Source organism: Trachinotus anak, unplaced genomic scaffold (genome assembly GCF_046630095.1).
Source record: "Trachinotus anak isolate AG129_WGS33_773 ecotype Australia unplaced genomic scaffold, CSIRO_AGI_Tana_v1 ptg000010l, whole genome shotgun sequence".
In the NCBI taxonomy this organism is placed as follows: domain Eukaryota; kingdom Metazoa; phylum Chordata; class Actinopteri; order Carangiformes; family Carangidae; genus Trachinotus; species Trachinotus anak.
This window is the reverse complement of record NW_027273861.1, coordinates 13,689,481-13,713,467: the sequence shown is the minus strand read 5'-3', so window position 1 is coordinate 13,713,467 and position 23,987 is coordinate 13,689,481. Positions and strand designations below refer to the sequence as shown.

General features: G+C 40.6%; 5 protein-coding genes across 7 annotated transcripts; 2 read left to right on the top strand and 3 right to left on the bottom strand.

Annotated features, from left to right (window-relative positions):
- Window positions 1-107: 107 nt before the first annotated feature.
- malt2 (MALT paracaspase 2) lies at window positions 108-7,398 on the bottom strand. Of its 3 annotated transcripts, none has more exons than XM_071487732.1 (17): window positions 7,219-7,398; window positions 6,584-6,754; window positions 6,233-6,399; window positions 5,409-5,539; window positions 5,016-5,172; window positions 4,740-4,918; window positions 4,333-4,429; window positions 4,082-4,132; window positions 3,643-3,729; window positions 3,301-3,504; window positions 2,690-2,867; window positions 2,517-2,591; window positions 2,227-2,354; window positions 1,612-1,761; window positions 1,311-1,468; window positions 964-1,101; window positions 108-757 (listed from the first exon to the last, which is right to left on the bottom strand). In XM_071487732.1, exons 2-17 carry the CDS (start codon window positions 6,718-6,720, stop codon window positions 362-364), a joined length of 2,433 nt encoding a protein of 810 aa, XP_071343833.1. In that variant the 5' UTR covers window positions 6,721-6,754; window positions 7,219-7,398; the 3' UTR covers window positions 108-361. The 3 variants fall into 3 exon arrangements, with proteins under 3 accessions (XP_071343833.1, XP_071343834.1, XP_071343835.1); XM_071487733.1 differs by having other exon boundaries at window positions 229-757; window positions 6,584-6,757; window positions 7,219-7,359; XM_071487734.1 differs by having other exon boundaries at window positions 229-757; window positions 6,584-6,772; window positions 7,219-7,235.
- A 1,686-nt stretch (window positions 7,399-9,084) lies between these two features.
- On the bottom strand, window positions 9,085-10,501 carry mrpl54 (mitochondrial ribosomal protein L54). The gene is made up of 3 exons (XM_071487736.1): window positions 10,268-10,501; window positions 9,766-9,922; window positions 9,085-9,355 (listed from the first exon to the last, which is right to left on the bottom strand). Exons 1-3 carry the CDS (start codon window positions 10,392-10,394, stop codon window positions 9,223-9,225), a joined length of 417 nt encoding a protein of 138 aa, XP_071343837.1. The 5' UTR covers window positions 10,395-10,501; the 3' UTR covers window positions 9,085-9,222.
- An 85-nt stretch (window positions 10,502-10,586) lies between these two features.
- On the top strand, window positions 10,587-13,679 carry fam32a (family with sequence similarity 32 member A). Its single transcript, XM_071487737.1, has 4 exons — window positions 10,587-10,742; window positions 12,080-12,224; window positions 13,140-13,193; window positions 13,441-13,679. The coding sequence occupies exons 1-4, from the start codon at window positions 10,669-10,671 to the stop codon at window positions 13,507-13,509; spliced, it is 342 nt and encodes a 113-aa protein (XP_071343838.1). The 5' UTR covers window positions 10,587-10,668; the 3' UTR covers window positions 13,510-13,679.
- A 147-nt stretch (window positions 13,680-13,826) lies between these two features.
- On the bottom strand, window positions 13,827-16,065 carry fh (fumarate hydratase). Its single transcript, XM_071487735.1, has one exon. The coding sequence runs from the start codon at window positions 16,021-16,023 to the stop codon at window positions 14,524-14,526; it is 1,500 nt and encodes a 499-aa protein (XP_071343836.1). The 5' UTR covers window positions 16,024-16,065; the 3' UTR covers window positions 13,827-14,523.
- Window positions 16,066-17,061: 996 nt separating this feature from the next.
- On the top strand, window positions 17,062-23,840 carry hdgfl2 (HDGF like 2). Its single transcript, XM_071487727.1, has 16 exons — window positions 17,062-17,285; window positions 17,791-17,867; window positions 18,441-18,582; window positions 19,047-19,226; window positions 19,533-19,655; window positions 19,787-19,855; window positions 19,963-20,143; window positions 20,290-20,374; window positions 20,494-20,791; window positions 20,909-21,042; window positions 21,143-21,210; window positions 21,406-21,476; window positions 21,578-21,679; window positions 22,002-22,158; window positions 22,279-22,396; window positions 22,707-23,840. Exons 1-16 carry the CDS (start codon window positions 17,214-17,216, stop codon window positions 22,804-22,806), a joined length of 1,977 nt encoding a protein of 658 aa, XP_071343828.1. The 5' UTR covers window positions 17,062-17,213; the 3' UTR covers window positions 22,807-23,840.
- The last annotated feature ends 147 nt before the right edge of the window (window positions 23,841-23,987 follow it).

The following is a 23,987-nucleotide window of genomic DNA, read 5'->3' as shown; positions in this document are numbered from 1 at the left end:
CAAACACATTCAGCAGGAAAAACAAGAATCATACATTCAGTCAACTGTTTTTTTTTTTTTACATTTGCACAAAATACACTTGAGATAATAAGTTGATACAATTCGTCTACAAGGGTTAGCCAATGTTTTATTTATTACCTCTTAAAAACAGAACACATATCCAACTTGATCTGCAGTGTAATGTGTTATAATGTGTATATGATGTGTATATGAATGTTTATAAAAAATAAAAACTTAATGCACATACAATGACCACATACAGTGACAACGTCATAGGGTTTTTTTCCCCATCTTTTGTAATTTTTTTTTTTGTGTACTCTGATTTATCAGTATGTAATGGTCAAATCAGGGTTTAAAATGTCTAGTAAGAGTGAAAATTGTACATGTCACTAAACTTGTAGTTTGTGTCATCAACTTGGCTGTGGGGCAAGCTTTTGCTGGCAACAAGAGGTTTAGGGGTTTCAAATATTTCAGAACTGTCAGTCTCCTCTGGAATATTGGCAGTCCTGGATGAAGTCAGAGTAATGAAAGACTCTCTGCCAGGTTGTGCATCATATAAGGATGTGTTTGAGGATGACCCAACAGAGGTGAAGCCCTCGAAGGACGAGGATGCAGAGCAGGCGCGAGGTGGTCGTGGTTCATGGAGGTTAAGTTTGGAGACCAGTGGTTTGCCAACCGTTACTGGTTGCCTTTCCTGTACTTCTTCATCCATGTTGGAGTAGGTGTAATGAAGACAGACAGTGAATGTGAGCTCCTTCTATTAAAACAGTGAAAAGCAGAACATGTTTTTTAGCTTTTGAGAAAAAATATAAAAAGGTTTGAGAATGAAGTATCTCTCAATCAGAACAATAAATCGATGTAACAGAAAAGTAAATTATTTATGGGGACAAATAAACATTTAACAGGTTTTTCCTAGTACAGAAATAAGAGAAGTAATTATGAAAACAACAACTGGTGTCTGACCCTGAGTCTCTGCAGGCTGCGGATGCGGGTGTAAAGACTGGGGACTTCTGGTGAAGGAAGATTTTCTTTGATCAATAATAAACTACCGGCTTCAAGCAGAGTTTCCTGGTTACTCTTCTTCAGATCAATGTCCACATCCTGCCAAAGAAACATAGAGCACAGTGTAAAGGTCATTAAAGTTAGATATTTTTTGTGCGTTTCAAGCACCCAGAATAACAAATTATTTCCTGCTTAAAATAGTGTACTGTGAAACCCTGACTGATTCCAGGCCACAAGCATGCTGTGCCATCTTAAGCCAGAACTTTGTGCGTCTATTAAAATCTCACATCTACATAAGAAGAACAAACCTGGGGGAAGTCAGTAAGCTGAGCGGAACAGGAAACAATTTCTTTGGGCTTCTCAAGTATCCGAGTGTAGATGACCATGACGTTGGAGAACTCTGCAGCAAACCCAAGCTGAACTGTCACGCCACAGTCAAACTGCAGGTGATGGCTCGTAGGCAGGACTATGAAGACAGGCGCATGAATTAGGTGTGCTTCATTCAAAAATGTTTGCATTTCATACCAACATTAAATAAAGTAATGTACAGATACGGCAATAACACTTGCTATATTTAAGCACTGAAGTTGATTTTTGTGTAAAGAGTACCATGAGCGACGGCCCACTGCAGATTGCGAGCTGAATAGGATGCCGAGCATTCAGCGGTCTGTATCTTGTCGGTGAGGGAGCGTCGTTCAGACAGATTACTGCGGAGCTCCAGAGCCTGCCTCCCTCGTGTGATTACACAACGACCCATGTCTGGTAGAGTAAAGAACTTTCAATGTACAGTGTACACTTATTAGAGATGTTAAAGAGTAATTCAACATTAAATTATCAGGCAGAAACATCTCGCCACCCAGAAACAGCAACTTTAGAGGTGCATTCAGGGTGAAAACATTTTAGAATAGTTTGAAGCACCTCTCTTGTTGAAGGAAATGTTTTTACTATATTCATACACCAGAGCAAACACAGAGCTGCAAACTATAAAGAATAAAACAACCACAGTGATTAGTTAAATTAAAGATTATTAATTATGTGAGAGGTTTGACTGCACGAACGACGACAGCTCACTTCATTATCAGATACAGTACAAGATATAATGGAGATATATCATATTTGCATACACTTGCATGTGTGACGCTTTCAGGCCACATGTTGATGCAAAGTAATCGGTGCAAATCTGTTGCAGGATGAAATCAAAGATCACATGGGGGCTCTACCTACCTTCAGCCACTCTGTCTAGCATGACCGTCACCTTCTCATCTTCACAAACCCGCTGTTTGAGGAAGTTTATGAAGATGCCATTGGACACATCTTCTCTCTTTACTTCATATGCTTCTGCATCTACACATCTAAACACACCCAGGTACACATGAGTGAATCTAAAACAGGAAGACTATTACATAATCAATACATGTATTTAATACACATCTCTTCCCTTAAACACTGGACTCATTCAACGACAATAGGCACCAATATAGTTTGCAAATTACTGAGGAAGATGTGAAACTTACGTGGCGTAACCAAACACTATATTTGCTGTGACCTTCAGCAGTCCTGGTTGTACAATGACGTCATCATTTGGGTTTCTAAAAAATAAAACATGTGAACCCCGAATATGCACAGCAGATGGTCTAATCTCAGCATGACAAAAACATGATTCATTCTCTCAAATAAAAACTGATACCTTTTACGACACATGTCCAGCAGGAATACGTTGAGTCCGGTCTTTTTCTCCTGCATCCTTGTGAGTATATTCTGTACACACAAACAATGCTCTGATGTGTAGGAGGCTGGTGCATCGATGGGAACCATGAAACTGTTGCCGTAATTCTCATAACCATGACCAGCAAAGTATAGCAAGCCTGCAGAAGGAGGGACAAAGAAGTGTTATAAAATTTGATGAACTCTGTCGATGTCACAGAGAATCAAAAACTTTAAAAGCTGGCACGTTATTGGTAAGATTCTTAGTCTCATTTGTTTTGTTTTTTTGGTCTGTTTTGAAGGTAGGTACATTTTTATACTGTATTATAAATAGGCAAAGTTGTTTTTATATATTTCATTCAAAAAAGTGAGATTATATTTAGCAAAGTGTTGAAAAAACCATTACACTAATAATACTGCATGCAGCACAGATACCATTAAACCATCTCAACCATATCCTGCAAATTATACTCTAAACTAAAATGTTACATCCACTTGGGTCAGAGCAGTTTATAGTCTGTGCGCTCTTTAAACAGTACACACACAGAGACAAAACAAGTTTTGAGATGGATTTTCTCAAGGGACAAGACAAACCGTAGACTCCCTTGTCAAGCAGCATAAGGAACTCTGTAACGGCGCTGTGCATCTCCTGCCAGTTGAGGTCGAGCAGGGAAACCACCTTGAAGTCCATTTGTCTGAGGAGATTGGTCAACTCATGGACATCAGCAATGGGAGCACTTAGCTGAGTGTGGTAGAGGTAGTTCATGTTGCCAATCAGCAGAGCAACTTTGTCTGTTGCTGTGGAGGGGAAGATAGGGCATCATAAAAGACCCACTAACCCAAGAAATGTAGTAATGTACTGTACTTATTAACAGTGTATATTTTTGTCTACTAATACTTTATTTATAACTACAGTATTTTTTGAATAAAACACACCATGCTTGGCTAATGGGGGCTGATTGGCCATCTTTTGTAACGGATTTATTCCTGGTCCAAAAGTTGACCTGTGGACTTCCTGTGAGTCTGGCAACACCGATATGAAAAGGAAGAAAATTAAAAATGTCCCGTGCTGTTTGATATCACATCAGAGTGTTAAATGTCTCATCTCACATACATATTGATTTCTTTTGATCGGATTGTAAAAACTAATGTGAACCACACAGATCCAACACACACACACTGCCCGCTACTAGCTTAATTGCTTTGACACACACACACACACACACACAAAGGCTACATGATACTCTTTGTTTCTCACAGAGGTGCAAACAAAAAACAGGAATCAAAGTGCAATGAAATGTTACAGAAAATAACAGAGGAACCAAAACAGTTCCTTTTTTTCCTTCTAATTATTCAATTATAAAATAAGCAATACCTAGACCACGATCAACTTCTACCCAGGATGCATCAGTAATGGAACTGGGGCCTGCATAAAAGAGAAAAACAAGTTATTCACTTCACAGTCCTGCAGTTTAGCTCTGGTGTGACACTGGACCCACAAATGTGCAGTTTCAAACTTCCTGTACTGTTGGTCTATGCATGTTCACAAATTCATAGGCATTTACTTGATGGTTAGAAAATATAGAAAATATATAGAAAAATTGAAATTATGCCTTAGGGTCTCACCAATGATGACTGTTGCTGTGTCGCTCCACACCTCATGATAAAAATTGAACACCTTACATTTGTACTGTCCTCTGTGTGCTGTGGTAACACATGGGATCTACAGGAAAAAAATACAAAAATACACAAAATCAGCTACACACGTTTTACTGATGCAGAATACAGTACATCATATGACTGTGTACAAATAGTTAATTATAACATTCAAAGGTTTTGGTCCACTTCACCCAGTGGACTCACCATGTCCTATTTTTATGTAAAATAGACCTTTTTTTATTTCTTACACACCTTTCATGACTATAATTCTGTGGCTTTATATCTCTTGTCTTGGTTGTAAAGCTTTATTGACTTTTATTTGAAGTTTTCTGAAATGATGACTTTTATAGGCAGTATGTAAGCAGTCCACTTACTTTGAGTGAACGTGTCTTGTGTTGTGGCATGGGCACCGTGTTGTGGTACCACTCATACTGGGCAGGAGGGTTGGCCTCTGCTTTGCACTCCAGGAACAGAGAGTCCCCCTCTGACACTGCCCGGGACTGAGGCTGGTGGATGATACGCAGCCCGCTCGCTGACCCTGGAAACAGACTGCCTGAGATGACAAGATTTACCAGGACGTTACATCACATGCCATGACATGGAATAAAACAAGGGAAACAAGGAGAAGAGAAAGTAGAGAGGAGAGGTACCTGGACTAGACCCTGCAGAGTGAACCAAGCGAACTTGAGCCCACTGAGAGAAGATGAAGTTTTCTCCATGGTTGACCCTACAAATGTAGTGACCCTGGTGGACCGGGGATAGAGGACACAGAACCAGCTCTGGCGTACAACCTGTCTCGTCCAAAATCTAACACAAAAAAGTAATGAGTATATCCCATAGTCTGCATGACAATTTGATAATAACCATCAAGAGAACTATTTATTTGTCTCATTACCAACAGCACAATGATACCAATATGGTGTAAAGGTGGCAGATTTAGCCAAAAAGTAACATAAATACAGAATATTCCAAATAACCCAGGGTTTGGCCTGAAATCTTACTTTACTTTTTATAATCAATTAATTAGAAGATCTTGAACTGACCTCCTCCTTGCCTCTGAACCACTGATAGCTGAGCCCAGGGGGACCAGCGGCTCCGCAGGTCAGTACCACCCTGCCCCCCACTGTGGCCTGCTGGGACTGCGGATGCACCATGATCCGAATCGTCTCTGCCACTACCAGACACGCACAAACAAGCATACAAACAGACAATAAAGAGTCAAAAGCAGAGATAAGATGAAACACTCACTCAGTTCTTCTGTAGCTTCTGAGGTTGCGCCATAGTTTTAGTAGCCATTCATTTGTGAAAAGATTGGGAAAATAAACTAGTGCCTAATAATATTTCTTCTGCTTTGAAAGCTTTATGGTTGACAGAGATTTGAGTATTTTTACTGCTCTAAATAAAAAAAAACTGGAAGCTGTATAAAATAATTTTCAAATTAAGTTAAACTTCCTTCTTTGGCATCATAGCCCCAGTGACGGCTGAGAAAAAATGACACAACCAGTTTTCCAGGTCTTGCTATTGGTTGTGTGGCTTATCTTTATGACTTACTACTACACGTAAATGTGGCAGAGGCATTATTCATTTGTTTTTAGTTACCCCTGTGCTTTTACTGCTATGAGAAGTGGGAATGTCCATGATGAGAGATGAGTACCACTGTACTCTCATTAAAGTACTGGCCTCTTTCCACCTCTGGCATCATCATCAAATTTAAAGCCACAACCTGTACTCTACAGACGGACTAAAGAGAGCAGAGTTTATGAATGAGATCAAGGGCGGTCCAAAGAAACCTATGCGTATTTCCTCATAAACATTTCCTGATAATCATTTGCATATGCATGAGACCACTTTCACTTCACTATTTTACCTGTGGTGGTGAGGTACCGCACGGCCTCCTGGTGGTCCACCTTCCTCAGGCACTGGAGCAGGAAGTCCAGGGAGCAGGAGCGATCAGCCAGCCGAGCCAGGAGGGTGCGCCCCGGGCTGCCAGCAGCGCTCAGCACCTGGAGGGAGCAGCTGGTCAGCTCTCCTTCACTGCAGGGACAGAGTCAGGGGGCAGAGTTAGTCGAGGTGGGGACAGGAATGTACAGTAATATTCAGAGGAGACACACATGTAAGAGAATCCTTGCAATATAGGATAATTGTTAAAGTCAAAATACTAAAGAGTGTGGGAATAGCTGCCCCCCCCCCGGTTTGTGTGATGCCTTCATTGCCTCACCTGCAGCGGAGTTTCGGTTCCTCGGACACTGCGCTGGCCAGCTGCCTCCACCCGCAGGTGGAGTTGTCCAACATCTTTGACAGCCTGGCCAGGACTTCTTCACTCAGAGCGGCAATACTCACTTTCCACACCTCCATCTCCTCCAGTGTCACCCCTCACAAACCCAGAGATCTGCTGGACAAACAGGGACTGAAGATTTTTATTATATGTTTCTTTGACGCGCTATATCTGCCCTCGGTGGACTGAGTCCATGAGAAGGTGCCTCTGTGTGTGAGGACCGACCACACGGAGCTTCACCGGTGGACGGAGCTCCCTCTCGGTCGCCTACACGGCTGGTACGCAACAAAACTAACAGGTTGTAAACAGAGCCTCGGGTTTTTCCCGTGGTCAGCTTCATGAAGAGGAAAATCCGCCTGTAGTTCACTGCACACACACGCACACACACACACACACACACACACACGGTACAGGATATTTAATCCTATGGAGGAAACAAGCCGCGCAACAGCTTGAAAATGAAACTACGGGGTTGTATTCAGACCAAACTAAACACCGCGAAGTCGATTGATAACTGCGCTTCCGCCATTAATACACTGAAACTTTTATCAGGATAACAGAGAAAACTATGGACTTACCGACTTTGTCAGAGGTCAGGCCGGTGGTCAAATGCAGAAGCAGAGAGAGAGAGAGAGAGAGAGGGAAGAGAGACTCTCAAATAAAAGGAGATGTATGACGCATGTTACACCCCATTACTCTTCCAGCCTTGCATGATTTTGTTCCCCAGATTATTCGCTTCTCATTTCGGTTCCTCATTTCTGCCATCCCCGGCAAGCTCGGTCATTTGCATGAAGCGTTGTCAGAGCTGTGCCATGTATCGAAACCAACCTACCGGTGCAAAAACAAATCAAAGTTAGGATGCAACCTGGCAGAAGTGGGAGTAAGTCACACATGTGAAAGTCTCAAGTGTTAACCTGCAAGTCTCAAGTTACTGTGGTGAGACTCCCGCAAGTGAAATCTCTGCTTTAGGTGAATCAAGACAATATAGGCATTTAAGAAGTTATAGAAGAAATTCTAATGATTAACCCCAGTTTCCACATTTAAATTATTCAAAAGACAGTGTCCACGATGAGTTTCACTGTACTTTCAGCAGCAGCAGCCTGCCTACGCCTTAGAAATCTTACTGGTTTGACATTTTGTGGCATTGTTAAGTCTGGATCTGTGACTACAAGCCACCCACTGCTCTGATCATTTTTATTAGTCTCATTACCTATTATTACCTCCACCAAGGAGATTGTGTTTTCGTCCCTGTCTGTTTAAATGTCAGCAAAAACTACTTTGATTTGATAGTTTGATCCTGATTTGCCCCGAACTTGCTGGAGGAATTCAGCATGGGCCGGCGGAGAATCCATTAAATTTTGCTCTGGATCCTAGTTAAAGGAGGATTTTTTTTAATCTCTCCCCTCAGTTGTTGATCGATTGTTTAGCCTTGGCAAAGGTATGCTCTCTACTGTTTGCCATTCTATCTCTATTACAATACATGGCTATGTGGAACTTGCATTGTGCGATGTTCCTCTTGCAGTCCAAATAGCTGGTTGGCAGGCATCACACTAGAGATCATCCAATCATGTTTCACAAGCAAAATGTAACTTGTCAAAAAACCCAAATAGAAAAATAGAGTCTTTTCGAGTCATCTCTCTCAAGTCTTAGTCTCGTCTCAGGTCATGAATACCTAGTCAAGTCAAGTCTTTTATTAGTGTTGGTCAAGCAAGTGTCAAGTCGCCAAACTTCTGACTTAAGTCATGTGACCAAGGTCCTCCATCTCCACACCCAGTAACCCAAACGTTGTTCTGGAATTGAGAACTGGTCTCTAAACTAAACACTAACAAATGATGTACTAACCATTAACAGAGGCATTAATTCCAGTTTAATTCCAGTAACATGGATTAAAACTATAGGTTGTTCTGCAAGAATAGAAGGCATCATTTGTTGGGTATTTATTCATATTTATTTATAAGTCTGCAAACAAAGGGTGAAAGTGATTTGAGGAAATATCATCAAGTCATTACCACTGTACAAATGCCAGTACAATAGCCCTGCATCAAATACAGTAAACACTACACTTTTGAACTCTCAACACGAGGTCCATTTAGTAGCTGATCTAAGAGCTTTCAGCTATATCACACGAGCTTTGCTGAGAAGGTCAGAATGCACTTTCAATCTCTTCCTTTCTGCTAATAATGTTCATGTTTTGTTGAGTTGACCGTGTTGATGTACTGGATTCCACGGCATTGTTCGTCTCAGGTCTTATTTTTTTTCCTCCATGTATTCAACATTACCGGTGATGAACTTCCTGAAGTCATACACTGTACTCAAAAGCCTACATCAGTAACAGTTACAATATTTCTTTCAGCTTTCAAATACTGTTACCGGGGGCCTATGCAGAGAAACCACTGAATATGCTGCATGATTTCAGATAAACTACAACATGAATGACAAGTGGTAAAGAGTTGGTCTAATGACATTTCATTCAGGAACTTGACGTGGGATCTGAACATGTCAATGTCATCGTAATTCAGTTCAGAGTCTGAAGAACATCGCTGCACAGGACTGGGGCTGCCCACTGTCAGTCCAGTGATGGCTTAAAACTTCTTCCCTTTATGTAGTCTGTTGGAGCGCCATATGTTTTCCTTCCTCAGACGCTCCCAGTATTCCCAGCTGTCTGGCTTCAGCTCATGAAGCTTTTTAGGCATTCCCAGGTTCAACTGGAACAACCTGAGCAAATGATAAAGGAATCATCATCATCACTCGAGTAGAGCTGCTTTTCTGCCACCTCCCTCCTCAGACTGTTTCTGTTTGTAATTTCCTGTATGTGTGATTTCAAGGAATGGATATCATTTGCTGAAACAACAAGCTTGAATGATATATACTATGTGTAGGTGGCGAGAGTAACGTTAATTGTAAGAGGGAACATATGATGTTTGAAAATTTGTGGATATAAGTAAATAAATGGGGCATATTATGTGTAAAATGGGGAAAATACATGTAGCCTATATCTCATCAACACAGAAGGAAACATTCATAATGATTTCATTGTTTATTTTCAACCAGCTAAAAACAGTTTCCTCAACAAAGTTCTCTAAAAACGAGGAAATGAAATCAGTCAAACAGGAACGTGCTCTCACCACTCTGGATATTCCTCATGAGGCTTCAGTTTGGGGTCTTCTCCTTGCTTGAAGATGTTGACCCCTACTGCATAAGAAGTAAGTCTGACGGGGTCTTTACACACTTCTGGACCCTTCAGCTCTTCCTTCACCATGCCTTTACCTTTTCCTTTGGTGGCTGGAGGTCAGGGGAAAGAATCAATTTAACATCATGTTGACATCAATATGTGTTCATTGAGATTGGCTCTGGATTGACTGCAAGCAAACCTATGAGTGCTTTGTTAAATATAACTGGGAAGGAATATATTAACAAAATTGAATATGTATTATTATACTACCAGACACGGGTACACTTGTGCTGCCAAGTCTTTTTTGATCTTTAATGGCACACGCAGTAGTGTAAATAGACTACATGTGTCAACTAAATTTGACGCATTTCATCACCAGAGCCAATTTAAAACTGGCACTGAAGAACATTAAGTTTTGTTGTAAGATGCTGAGCAAACATGTCATCTTTACTCACCAACTTTCTTCGCATATCCACATATCTGTATTTTGTTTAACATGTTCGTCCTGCAGAGCGCAGTCGTGCTGATGGCTGTGATGCATTTCGTTAAAGGTGTTATCCTGAATAAACTCTGCGCCCACATTTTTATTTAAGGTTACTTAAAATCGCTGTCCACCATACTATGGTGTGACATTCATGGCTCCCTTTGACTTCCGCTTTCCGCTTTGTCTTTCGCCTTTCTGTTAGAATAAACTACTGCTACTGTCTGGACGGGAAGACACACTACAGGACGGCGGATATAAGGTGGCCGACTTGGGTCATTTCCCTTTTTGTCCGACAGGTGGCAGCCGGTGAACCATCGCCTGGTGCTGTACAAATAAAACAGTAGAAGAAGAAAAAGAACGAGCTTCTCGAAAATGTCGGAGTACGCTACAGCCCAGAAGAGTGCCCTGAAATTAAAGGGTGTGGGAAACGTTTCGGCTGGGAAAAAGTAAGTATTGTGACATTTGGCAACACATTATAATAAGTAAGAAAAAATTTACTTAAATACCCAGTCGCGACTGATATAAACCCCTGGTATTCAGGCGAGGCTAATGTTAGCCTGTTTGCTAATAGAAAAACAGTGCCAGTGCCACAGTAACGTTTACTAGGATTCTCTGAATACGATTAAGATTTTTTTGGAGGAAAATTCACTGTGAAAATACCGCTTTACAATCGGAAATCACCGGTCCTCTTTGTAATCTCAGCACTGCTTGCCATAACATTATGAAGTGCTTTGAAAATATGAGCTATTTAGCATTAGCTTCATCAAAAAAAACAAAACAACAACAAACCACAGAGGACTGATGAGATTAACTCTACCTCATCGTGTCAAACTACCATTGATATATAATATGAACATTGACAAATAAGTCTTTTTTAAAAAAAAAACATAGGATATACACAGGATATACTCATTAGGACAAAGACTGTTCCCATCGTCGTGTGTGGACGTGTTTGTTTGTGTATAACCTGAGGCCTGTGCTTCGAAGCAAGTCCAACATACCCAGGATATCTTTTCGTTGCCTGTCTTAACTGAACCTAACACTGGCTGTCCCGTATAACACGCACCATGAAGCTGATTATTGACTGGCTCTATTCTTTTCAGTGAAAATGTAACGCAAAAATGACCATTCTGACTGAAATCCAAACTCATATCTCACTTACAATGTCTGCCGACATAATCACAATTGTATATCATTCAGCCCTAATTAAAAGTCATCAGAGGGATTAGTTTTTATTTTCAGTTATTGCCATCGTCTCCTCATGTTATTCTAGTGATGGAAGAAGAGAGTAAAAAGCATTAACACTGTCAGGAATTAAAAAAAAGTCTCTGTTCAGTTCAAATGAAGCAATAATTGTTATTATGTAGTTATTTAGTGTGATAACTCTCCCTGCTTGTTAGAAGTTCTGTTTTAAAATGAAAGTGAGCACATGGAAAGCCTTAAACAGCAAAAACTTCGAACTGTTCTATAAAAACGGCTACTGCTTGTCATTATTTGTCACTTTATTGTAAACTCTTTTGTTCCTGTCGGGATTGTGTTGGAATGATATGACTCTGTTTTTCAAGTAATCTGATTGGTCAGTAATTGGGTTGTTGACAGGTTTAGATGTGATCCTATGAAGTTGACCTGCTCTGGAGCAGGTTAGGAGTTACCCTGGTAATTTACCCCAGTAAAAAGTGAACCCAGGATTAAACTTGATGTTACCTAACTCCAAATCCTGCTTCATAGTACAGGCCTCTAACTAGCCACTTATCAACCAACTGTTTTTACCTTTTTTTTTTAGGAAGAAGAAGAAGGATAAAGAGAGTAAGCATCGCTTGGAGCAGGTCGTGTCAAGTCAAAAAGAGGAGGAGGTGAAAACCAAGAAAGTATATCTTGACAAAAGGACACCAGCCCAAATAGCCTTTGACAAGATGCAAGAGAAGAGGGTAAGTTATCGTTTTTCAACATTAAAGAGTGCCCAATGACTGATCAAGGATTTGGTCAGAGGCATTGTTTATAAAATCATTTTACTCTGCCAAATGAGTGGATGTAATTTTAGCAGATGTGAAATTTTGGGTAAAGAAGGCAAAAAGCTATGGCTGTTTTGTTTGATTTATCAATGCCATATTAATATGAAGGGTAAGATGGGCCATACTTTGACACAATCCAACAATAAGCACACCATTTTGCACTGATTGACAGAGGTACACAGAAGAGTTTATGTAAGAACAAACACTAGTGTAAAATAGTACACAAACAGGAATCCCAAAATTCAATTACCCTTTGGATATGATACTTTCCAATTATATGGTAAATGCGAATTGCACACTTAGCTTCACAACCAACAACCAAATTATCCATATGGGGGCAGTAGATTATTAACTTACGTGCTGTTTTGAACTTTCCTGTTGCTAGTGAAGTGCCAGTTATATTGAAAATACCGAAGTCAACTGTGTTAAATCAAAATCTTACCTCAGCAGAGTGATCCCAAACTGAAACGGCTTAAAAATAACTATTAGCTCAGCAGCATAGTGAATGATGTTTCACAGCCTCACTTTATTAGTCTGAGCATCATGATAACGTTTGTCAGCCCTTTTTCTATTGAAGGATCGAAGTTCATTGCTCGAGTGTAAGTGTTGCAGCATGATGTGTTGTGAAGCCTAGGCATACATAGCCTACATGTGACTTATTGCAAACAGGTGATAGTGTCAAGTTCAGTACCCATGTTTTCTTGTTGGTGTTGTTCAGTAGTATACTGGTAGTGATGTGTTTGTGAAGGTGTTTATATTGTGCCTAAACTGACAGTGATAATGTGCATTTTTCAAGACATTCATTTTGCCCCTGTCTCTTTTTTCATACAGCAAATGGAGAGGATATTGAACAAAGCTTCAAAGACACACAAACACAGAGTCGAGGTAAGTTGTGTATCAGACCTTGCAGAGCACCTTTCAATTTAGCTTGTTAATTCAAACTTATAAAACAGCACAGTCAATTAAGTAAATTGAATTGGACAATTGACATAAATCTAAATGTTTGTTTTTATACATTTATACACATTTGTTTGTGTCTTTTATATGTTCTAAGTTGCACCAGAAATGCTCTCATATTTATGAACAGAAAAATATATTAGCAAAAATGAATGTATCTTCTATTGTTTTGCAGGATTTCAATCGCCACCTGGACACACTGACAGAGCATTATGATATTCCGAAGGTCAGCTGGACCAAATAGAAGAAAATGTTTCTTGTTTTGTTTACCGCTTCGACAAAAATCTCGCACATTATGTTTTTTTGAAATGTTTTTATATATATATAGATATACACAATTAAATTTGGTTCAGCTGGCATTCATTTATTCTTTTGTTGTAATTCCTGGTGTATACAATAAAGAATTTGAGTGAACGTATGATTTGTCTTTGTTTTCTTCATCTTATATGCTGTATCTCTTTGATGTAATTTGACAACTGATCATGTTGGTTGATGTTTCATAAATATAAAAATAAGACTTAAAAAGTATGTGTGTGTAAACAATACGTCAGGAAACCAGAATATATATTTGCTTTTTAATTAATATATATTTCATTGAACTGGAAGGCTGCACAAATGGCACACATGCTGTAAACCAGAACACGCAAGGAACAGTAGTCCATGTTGAATTATTTGGGATGGCACAGGGTGAACATGTGAACCACCTGAACAACAAAGTATTTCATAAGACTTTGACTACCAAAACCAACAGTTGTGTATACAAATTCACACAGAAAAAGTATAGATGGTGAAACTTCCTATTGATGTTAAGCAACAGGTGTATCTACTAAAAACACTACATTGCCTGATAATACATATTTAAGACATGAAGGTGTATGTGTGACTAACCTGGGTTAAGTAACATTCACAAATATGTGGGATTTACTGTTGTATTGATTTTCAACATTTTCACAATCTTTCCATCATGTGTTACAAATGTTTAGTCAGCTGAATAAAATGATAAAATTTAAATATCATTTGGCCCAGGTCTAACATGAGAAAACTTTTTTCCACCATATTCAACTGGATTAAGTTGAATAACACCAGTAAGAGGCTGCATCAAACAACAGCAAATGATTCTCAAACTTTTTATTAAGAGGTAAGAGATGTTCAGGATTCAGAGCAAGTTTTGTTCATACAGTTCTTATTTGGTTGAACGGAAATACTCATTTCTCACAGTAGAGAATGTATTTTCTTTTAAGTGTTGTGTTGTCAGAGTTCACTTAGGCCCCAGCATTTCACTTGGTTTCACCCACTGGTCAAACTGCTCCTCGGTCAGGTAGCCCAGCTCCACAGCCACGGCCTTCAGCGTAGAGCCTTTCTTATGAGCGGTCTTGGCGATGGTGGCTGCCTTGTCATAACCGATGTGTGGGTTGAGTGCAGTGACCAACATGAGAGACTCATTCATGAGCTTGTTGATTCTCTCTGTGTTGGCCTGGATGCCCACCACACAGTTGTTGGTGAAGGAGACGGACGCATCGCCCAGTAGCTGAGCAGAGTTCAGGACGTTCTTGATCATCATAGGTTTGAAGACGTTGAGTTCAAAGTGTCCGTTGCTGCCTCCGATGGTGACTGCCACGTGGTTTCCCATCACCTGGGCTGCGACCATGGTCATGGCCTCACACTGGGTGGGGTTCACCTTGCCTGGCATGATGCTGCTTCCTGGCTCATTCTCTGGTAAGATGAGCTCCCCCAGGCCAGAGCGGGGTCCTGATCCCAAGAAGCGAATGTCGTTGGCAATCTTCATCATGCTGACAGCCACTGTGTTCAGTGCTCCGCTCAGCTCCACCAGGGCATCGTGGGCTGCTAGAGCTTCGAACTTGTTGGCAGCTGTCACAAATGGCAGGCCCGTGAGAGAGGAGACGGTGGAAGCTACTTTCTCAGCAAAGCCAATGCGGGTGTTGAGTCCTGTTCCTACTGCTGTGCCTCCTGCTGCCAGTTCATACACCCTGGGCATGGCAGACTTCACTCTCTCAATGCTGTACTTCACCTGCTGGACGTAACCACTGAACTCCTGTCCCAGGGAGAGCGGCACAGCATCCTGAGTGTGCGTGCGCCCAATCTTGATGATGTCTTTGAACTCTTCCGCTTTAGCAGCCAGAGCATCATGCAGAGTCTGCAGGCCTGGCAGCAGGACCTGATGGACCTCTGTGGCCGCAGCAATGTGCATGGCGGTGGGGAAGGTGTCATTGGAGCTCTGACTCTTGTTGACATGGTCATTAGGGTGGACAGGATCTTTGGAGCCTAGTTTCCCTCCCAGGATCTCAATAGCTCTGTTGCTGATCACCTCATTGACGTTCATGTTGGACTGAGTTCCAGATCCAGTCTGCCACACCACCAGAGGGAAATGATCGTCCAGTTTACCAGCTGAAACCTCATCTGCAGCCTGGATGATTGCATCTGCTATCTTTGGGTTTAGGCCGTACTCCTTGTTCACCTCAGCAGCCGCTCTCTTCAGGATACCAAAGGCCTTGATCACTTGGATTGGCATTCTCTCACTCGGTCCCCCTATCTTGAAGTTCATGGTGGATCTGACGGTCTGGGCACCGTAGTACTTGTCAGCTGGGACCTTGAGCTCACCAAACGTGTCCCGCTCAAGCCTGTACTCTGAACTGGCCATTCTGGACGTGCAAATGAGGAGTTTAGAGTTGACGGTGTGTCTTTGCAAAGTCAGGAGGTTGCAGTTAAACTGCTGGACGCGTCTCAGAGACCGAAACATGGCTTCTCATTAGAGGTGAATCCGGGGGGAGGTCAGTGCATCCTTCCACATTGTAATATGTCATTGGATGAATAGGAAACTGATCGTAAGTCAGCCAATAGCGAAGTACGAAAGGTGGGATTTCCGCTCGGGTTGTCGTATCGAGTGGAAACGATCAGGCTGCTACATCCGGATCAGTGAAGCCTCTTATAATATTGCACGACATTATATCCGCTGTGACAAACAAGCTCAATTTGCTTTGTAGGATAAAAGTCGGAAACGTTACATAATTTAGTATTTGTTTTTAATGCATACTTTTGATTTATCCAACAAACAACCTTTTAAATAAACATAGATATGACATTTCTAATACGTTGATTTTCTGACATGGCACAGAAACATCAGTGTACCACCAATCAATCAATGTATTAATCAATGTGTATGTGTGGGACTAAGATTAATTTACTGAAAATGTTTGTTTCAGTGCCAAGTTTTTATATTCATAAATGTAAAGGGTCACAAAGAAACCCAACATACACCTTAAGCAGAGCATTTAAAAACAAAACAAAATTTGGTTTCTTTTTTTAGTTTTTATATGTGTGCTCTTGTTTATTTATATTTTTCATATTAATTCTTCATATTTTTACAGAATTTTGTACGAACCAAATAAACGTGATATTATTATTATATTGAATATACATAAACAATAATAATAAATCCGCAGCTGTATAGTGACACTAAAATATATGGAGGCTGACGCTTTGACAGCGATGAGACTGGCAACTCAATAAATATAATTTCATGTTACACCTGTACCAAACATGGACCCATCTAAGAAAAGTTTACCAATTTTATTATCTATCTGGCAATTAAAACAAAATGTATTTTTGTTGTTTACGCCAAATGCACCCACGATATATATATATATAGATGGATCATTTTCATTTTTTCATTTAAATATTACGGGTCAACGTAGACGGACCTTTATTTTGAAGCATGAGAACAAGCCTTCGCCGGAAGTGCGTAGTGCGTTGTTGCTATCTTCCCTCCGCTGTCTCTTCTCGCGGTAACGTTGGTACACTGTTAGCTTGCTAGCTAACCCCATCGTTTCCAGGTTTCGTGTCGACCTGAAAACAGCAAACGAAGAGAGACACAGAAAGGCTACGCAGCTTAATATTCTTTAAACCCAAGCTGCACTAAGGAGCAGGACAATGCCACACAACTTTCAGCCCGGAGACCTGGTCTTCGCTAAAATGAAGGGATACCCCCACTGGCCAGCCAGGGTAAGCAAGTAACGTTAACAGCAGCCGGAGGGGTGGAGGGGGTGGGCTGCTCTGCATGGGACGCTGGAGAAGGTTCTCTGTATCTTCGGCTCTGTCTGACATGGATACCTATCACACCGATACATAACTTAATCTTTAGTCGGCTGAGAGGCTGCGTTAGAGGCCCCACAGCCAGTGCAGCAGCAGCATAATTTGCATGAGATGCTGTCGGCCTCATCTATATGGAAACGTACAGCAGCAAAGCTAACGTTAATATTTTGGAAATGACGTTTGAGATAAGCGCGTATTTTTTCTAGGAAAGTAGGCATCTTCTCCATGTAAAAACTCGCTTATTGTGAGTTGCATTGTCAAACAATTTAAATAAGTTAAAATTAATCAATGATATTTTGTTTTATGGAGGTAATCAACATCAGTGCGTGCTACCATCATGGTTGAGTCCCAGGTCTACAGAAATCGTGTGTGATATTTTCTATTTGACACTTGTTTATTTTTTTGTTGTTTACAGATTGAAGATGTGGCTGATGGGGCAGTGAAGCCACCTCCTAATAAAATCCCAATATTTTTCTTTGGGACACATGAAACGTGAGTAGAACACTATCAACAGTCACTTAGAGGTTAAAGTTAATTGCATTTTCACAACTGTTAAAAGTTAGGTAACTAAAATTGATTTTTATCAGTTTGAAAGGGAGGGAATTGAATCACATTATTGGCTGAAATCCAATTATATATTATTATATTCTCTTTTTTTTTATCATGCATGGTTGAATTGGTGGTACCAATTTTAAATTTAGGCCCTGACTCGTCTATTTTTAATCTGATATTCCCTTTGTGAGAGCAATGGTGTGTGACATAAACAAAAATCATTACTTTTGTCTCACACCATTGCATATTACTCTCCTTTCAGGAGTTAACAGTCCAAAGGACCTTTGACTTTTGTCAGATTGAGTGGGCAGTGTGTTTTGGACAGATGTGTTGACATGTTTGATCCTGCATGAATCTGTTTGACAAGATGGCACCTGCGGTATATCAATCTGTCACTAGGTGGCACATTCTACTGTTCTAAAGTCTCAAGTCAGAATGAAACTTGGTTGTAGTGAAGTAGATAAGTTTAAGAAGGTAAATTGTTCACATTTTCTTTATCTTTCTGTTTTACAGAGCATTCCTTGCAGCAAAGGACCTTTTTGCCTATGAAAAATACAGAGAACGCTATGGAAAGCCCAACAAAAGAAAAGGATTCAATGAAGGTTTATGGGAGATCCAGAACAATCCACATGCCTCCTACAGTGCCCCACCTGTAGTAAGTCACCCTGTACCCTGAGGCACTTATCCCATACGCCATTATCAAATGTGCAAAAAGATGGTACAGATGTTGACTTAACTTCAGGTGTCATACTGTGTCACCTACTTGTTTTAGTTTTGACTCAGATTCATTTGTAGTTTGTGATCCTGATTATGAATGAATTTTAGAAACCATTATGTCCATTGTTTTAGAATTTGGTGTCACATCTGCTCATCAGTAACTTATGAGTTTCTTTCAATTAAAGTTATGTGTATACTGGTGCACAACTGTTTAAGATGTTGTGTAACCGTAACTTCACCCAGTTCTAATGCAAATTGTCATGGAAAGGCAACATGTCAAAAATATTCTTTAAAATGCTGAAGTTGCAACAAAGAGACTGGATTTTTTTGACTGGCTTTGTAGACTGCATTTCATTTCACAAATTTTCCATTTGTGTTAATCTTATCATGGTTCATCTGCAGCCAGCAAGTTCATCTGACAGTGAAGGCAACAATGCTGGAGGTGGAAGTGATGAGGATGAGGATGACGAAGAGGTTGCAGTTCCTCGGAAAGCCGACTCGGGAAGTGAGGTTGACTCAGATTCTGGGAGTGAAGACCGTGGAAGGGGAGGTGGAGTGAAGCGAAAGCCACCAGCTCCCAAAGTAATTCAGACATTCAGTTTTATTTATGATTAATTCCTGTGATCACAATACTTGGATACTTGTTACCAGCTTAAGTAAGAATGAAAACAAATGATAGAACAGAAAACGACCAATAATTATCTGCTAATTAGCAATGACAAAAGCGTAATGAGCCATGAGTAGTTGGAACTTGTCTGCATGGTTTGAATGTAAGTTGCACTCAAACCATGTGAGTAAGTGACAGGTCAGATTGTTTGGCTTAACTGACTGCAATCACAAATAATTAAAAATGATTTAAAATATTTTTTTATTTGTTTTCTATTTTAGCGGCCTCCTCCTCCAAAAAAGGCTCGAGGCTCGTCTAGTGACCGAGATGAAGAGGAAAGTGGATCCCCTTCTGAATCAGAACCCACACCTTCAGAATCTGACTCTGGAAAGAACAGTGATCAGGTAATTACACACACACACACACACACACACACACACGCGCACACACACATGCACACACATGCACAAAACAGAGTATGATTTGCTCTGAAACTAAACAATCTTTAAAAATTACACATTTATTCTTCCATTAGGACTTTACTCCAGAGAAGAAAACTGGTGGAAGAGGCGGAAAGAAAACAGGAGGCAGGGGGAAGAAGAAGGTGAACCATTATCCCCTTATACAATAAAAGTATTTTGAATATCTTATGTGATGGCTGTTTTTTTGCCCCATTTGCTCCTATATCCCCTTTTCTCTGTTATGTTGTAGAAGGCTTCATCTGACTCAGATTCAGAGTCAGGATCAGGGTCAGAGAAGAAAGTAGTGGACAGCGACTCAGAGGATGAGAAACCTCGACCCGCTCTGTCTGGCTCAGAATCCCAGTCTGGCTCAAAGTCTGAATCAGACTCAGAGCCGCCACCTCGGAAGGGCCCACAAGCACGCAAGAAAGGTGCAGCCTGCAGTTTGGTTTATGAATTAATTAGAGCTTCATGCAGAATCGTAGACATGTATGTTTTGTGGTATTGGAGGGATGGTTTCATGCCTTTCTTTTTGCTCATGTAAATATGCCCAATGCTTGTTTTTTCTTTTCCACAGAAAAGCCTGCACCAAAGCCTCGTGCACGGAAACCCAAACCCACCCCAGCAAAACGAGCACCTTCATCATCCTCCGACAGCGACAGGTCAGGCTAAGCCTTCTTTTTATCCGTTCATGCACCACAGATTGTTACTAATATGAACTGTAATGTGAATTTTAGCTTGGTGTAAAAGGTACCATAAACGTTGCCCTGTTTTGTCACAGTGACAGTGAACCTGACCGCATCAGTGAATGGAAGAAACGAGATGAGGAACGAAGGCGAGAGCTGGAGGAGCGCCGGAAAAAGGAGGAGGCAGAGGAGCTCCGCCGGCTACGTGAGAGAGAGAAAGAGGAAGAGGAGAAAAAGAAAAAAGAGAAAGATAAGGGTAAAAAAGGGAGCGATAGTGACAGCAGCAGTAGCTCAGACGAAGGCGTAGATGATCACCCACTGAAGAAGTCCAAGAAACCCCCCCCACCTCCGATCCCTGCACCCTCTGACTCTGATTCTCCACCACCAGCTGAGGTAAAGTGGCTTGCTGGAAATTAAAAAAGCAAACACGTTAATTATCTAAATGATGTTTATATTTTGCTTTTTGGTGCTATTAACATATGTAGCTTCTTGTGCTTTTCTTATCTAAAGGTGAAGAAACCATCCAAAAAGCCAGACAACCAGAAAAAGGCAAGAATAAAAAAAGAAAAGGAGAGAAAAGAAAGAAAGGAGAAAGAGCTAAAAGAGAAGAAAGCCAGGCGGTTAGAGGAAAAGTCCAGAGCAAGGTCAGTGCACAATGAGGAACAGGCTACAGTATGCAAACCTCATTAGGATAACACCATTAACCTTAATGTACGCAGATCACAGAATACCCGTCTTTCTTAGGTCTAAGCCTGAAAAACCCAAACGCAAACCAGAGAGGCCGCCAGAGAAGAAAGTGGAAAAGAAAAAGGGTAAGTTACTCAGTTTCACATGCACTGCTCTTGTTTTCTACAGCTGACTAGCAGTTAGTGCCTGGAAAACCTTTTTGCATAGATTGAAACCGTGCAACACTTCCCTAAATGCTAAGTTATGTTTATTGTTTCATTGAGAGGGAGGCAGTAAAATAGTACAGTGCATTGACAATTACTTTGTGTGTTTGCATGCAGAGCCATCACCAGAAGAACGGCTACAGAAACTCCACACAGATATAAAGTTTGCACTCAAAGTGGACAACCCCGTAAGTGACATCTATGGTTTTGGTTTCATACAGTTTTTCTTCTTTCTGTTTTTTATGTCAGCTTTAAAAACTAAATTTTGATGTATTTGTGTGTTTTCTAGGACATAGAGCGGTGTCTACAGGCCCTGGCAGAGCTTGAGGCTGTGCCCGTCACCAGTCAGATCCTCCATAAGAATGCTGAAGTTATTGCCACATTAAAGAAGGTGCATTTGGACATTACTTGTATGTTTGCAAACTCGTCTAGCATTAAGACAGGGTAATCCATGCCCTGTAGTGGCCACAATATGTTACCAGTTGCTTCCCAGAGTGCTAATTACAGTGGACTTAAGAAAACACATGCAAATAGAGAGAACAAATTTAGAAAACATCTTCATCACTTTGACCACATATGCACTGCAGATACACACATCACAACCAAATACACAAATGAATTGCAAATATTGAAAAAAAAAAAAAAAGCAGCATGCTTCCTATTTGAATTGTCTTCTCCATTGTAACCTCTATGCGTTTTTTGTTACAATTTAGATTCGGCGGTATAAGGCCAGCAATGCAGTCATGGAAAAAGCAAGTGACGTTTACAACAAGTTAAAACTTCGCTTTGTGGGCAAGCCAGAGGTGGCAGCTAAACCTCATACAGAGAACAAGGAACCAGAAGATAATGAAAAAGAGACACAAGGCACAGGTAAAAAGCCTCATTTTGGATGTAGTGGTGATCTGGATTCTACATTATGTGGATTTTTTTCATCAGGCTTGGTTTGGTTTGCCTTGTATGCCTATGTTAATGTAAATTCTGCTTTTCTAGACTCCACTCCAGTGAACGGGGAATCAGAGCAGAAAAAAGATGATATGGAGACAGAGGAAAAACCAAAATCACCTGCCCAGGAGGAGAATAATGACGATACCCCTTCAAGTCCAAGCAGGTGAAGATCCCATTTGAAGCTATATACATTATTTTTGCTCTGCTTTCAGTTGTCATGGCATATGCAGCTGAAAGGATATTCTAGCAGGTATCTTATGGCCAATAAAAAGACAGGAATCTCCTTGGAGAAGTGTCCTACTTAGGCTTAAGTTGAACCATTGTAAACTTCACTTAGTATATTCAGTATGTTGGAATGCGACTTATTTGTTAACAATGATAAAGCTTAGGTGAACATCTTCCCTGTTTAATATACTTGTAATTGTGATTTAAGCACAGAAGTACTTGTGACTGACTGTGCACTTTCTCTTTAGACGGAGCCCAGACAGCCCTGCTGAAGAACAGACACACACCTATGAAGAAGCAGACAACTCCATCTCTGCGGAAGTGGAACCACCTGCTGTTGAAAGCTGAAAGACCCTTAACCACCAATGCAGTGGACCAAGTACTAAAAGATGGAGGCCTCTTTGTTTGACTCCTTGCCCAACAACGTTGCGACACACCTGGCATTTCCTACAGTATCTGTTGATGTTTTGGACATTTTGTACAAAATGATATCAAGCCAGAAGGCCCCATTGCTCACACCCTTTGGTCCATTATTTATCCCAGCAAAAAGGAAAGCTTATCAGTGTGATAGTTTGTGGCGCTGCGCAAACCCTTTTGTTTCTGAAATGTACTTTTCCTTTTATACGACACTCGGCCCGTCCTGGATGCTCAACCCAAACCTCTGCTCCTGGCAACTTGTTCTTTCTACCTATGAACTCTTACTTTGGTCTGTCACACCATATGTATATTGAATGATTACATTTTTAGCACTTCTAACTGGAGTTTAGGCTGGGGTAGTATGAGATCAAACTTTAATGATTCTTTTGGGGAAATTGGGTGGAAATGGAGCCATGCTGTTTGCTTTGAAGATTTTGTGCAGCCCTTACATCTGTTGGCTTCATTTTTTTTTTTATAAACTACAAAACATCACAAAGGCCTCTTGTCTGTGTGTATGGCATTGTGAGAGTGGTGAAGTACTATTTGTGAGTCTTTTATGTTTAGTATTTTTTTAATTATCTGGTTTTGATCCACTTAATACAGTCTGACATGTAAAACAATGAGTTGAGTCACTTAAAACTGTTTTCCAACTGAGGTCCACCTACTTTTTTATAGCCTCGTTTTCAGATATTTGCATCTACGGTTTTGTCTAAAATAATAATTGCTGTGGAGTTACACACCCTGCACTCTCGTCTCCCTGTAGTGTCTGCATTCAGTATTGCATAATAAATGGAATAAATGTACAGATCTAAAACTGCCCTCACAAGCAATTGAGATCTCATGTAGCTGCAGCCTATTTTGACATTTTCCCGTCATATGCATACAACAGGTGTTTTTAGTGCTCTGTAAATTGGTAAAGCATTTCTATCACTTAGTTGAGACTTGAATAAAAATCTCAGCATGGATTTGTTTTTATCTCATTTCTTGGTGTGTGTAAAAAGTGCTTTTGGGTCTCATTCAATGTAGTTGCGTACCAGACTGCAAGCAAGGTTTTCTATTATGTTACCCCTCTAAAATTAACAGTGAGATACAACAGTTTACCGGTTTGAGCA

Bases quoted from the DNA above. Each gene is read 5' to 3' on its own strand.
- malt2 (XM_071487732.1), bottom strand. From the start codon at position 6,720: ATGGAGGTGTGGAAAGTGAGTATTGCCGCTCTGAGTGAAGAAGTCCTG. The intron at 5,173-5,408 runs GTCAGTTCAAGA...TTTTTGTGTTAG, and splicing joins GGTTCAGAGGCAAGGAGGAG to ATTTTGGACGAGACAGGTTG. The intron at 2,355-2,516 runs GTAAGTTTCACA...GGGTGTGTTTAG, and splicing joins ATAGTGTTTGGTTACGCCAC to ATGTGTAGATGCAGAAGCAT.
- mrpl54 (XM_071487736.1), bottom strand. From the start codon at position 10,394: ATGTGGGCGCAGAGTTTATTCAGGATAACACCTTTAACGAAATGCATC. The intron at 9,923-10,267 runs GTGAGTAAAGAT...CCTGACCTCCAG, and splicing joins TGGATATGCGAAGAAAGTTG to CCACCAAAGGAAAAGGTAAA. The intron at 9,356-9,765 runs GTGAGAGCACGT...TCATTTGCTCAG, and splicing joins CATGAGGAATATCCAGAGTG to GTTGTTCCAGTTGAACCTGG.
- fam32a (XM_071487737.1), top strand. From the start codon at position 10,669: ATGTCGGAGTACGCTACAGCCCAGAAGAGTGCCCTGAAATTAAAGGGT. The intron at 10,743-12,079 runs GTAAGTATTGTG...TTTTTTTTTTAG, and splicing joins AACGTTTCGGCTGGGAAAAA to GAAGAAGAAGAAGGATAAAG. The intron at 12,225-13,139 runs GTAAGTTATCGT...TTTTTCATACAG, and splicing joins ACAAGATGCAAGAGAAGAGG to CAAATGGAGAGGATATTGAA.
- fh (XM_071487735.1), bottom strand. From the start codon at position 16,023: ATGTTTCGGTCTCTGAGACGCGTCCAGCAGTTTAACTGCAACCTCCTG.
- hdgfl2 (XM_071487727.1), top strand. From the start codon at position 17,214: ATGCCACACAACTTTCAGCCCGGAGACCTGGTCTTCGCTAAAATGAAG. The intron at 17,868-18,440 runs GTGAGTAGAACA...TCTGTTTTACAG, and splicing joins TTCTTTGGGACACATGAAAC to AGCATTCCTTGCAGCAAAGG. The intron at 18,583-19,046 runs GTAAGTCACCCT...GTTCATCTGCAG, and splicing joins CCTACAGTGCCCCACCTGTA to CCAGCAAGTTCATCTGACAG.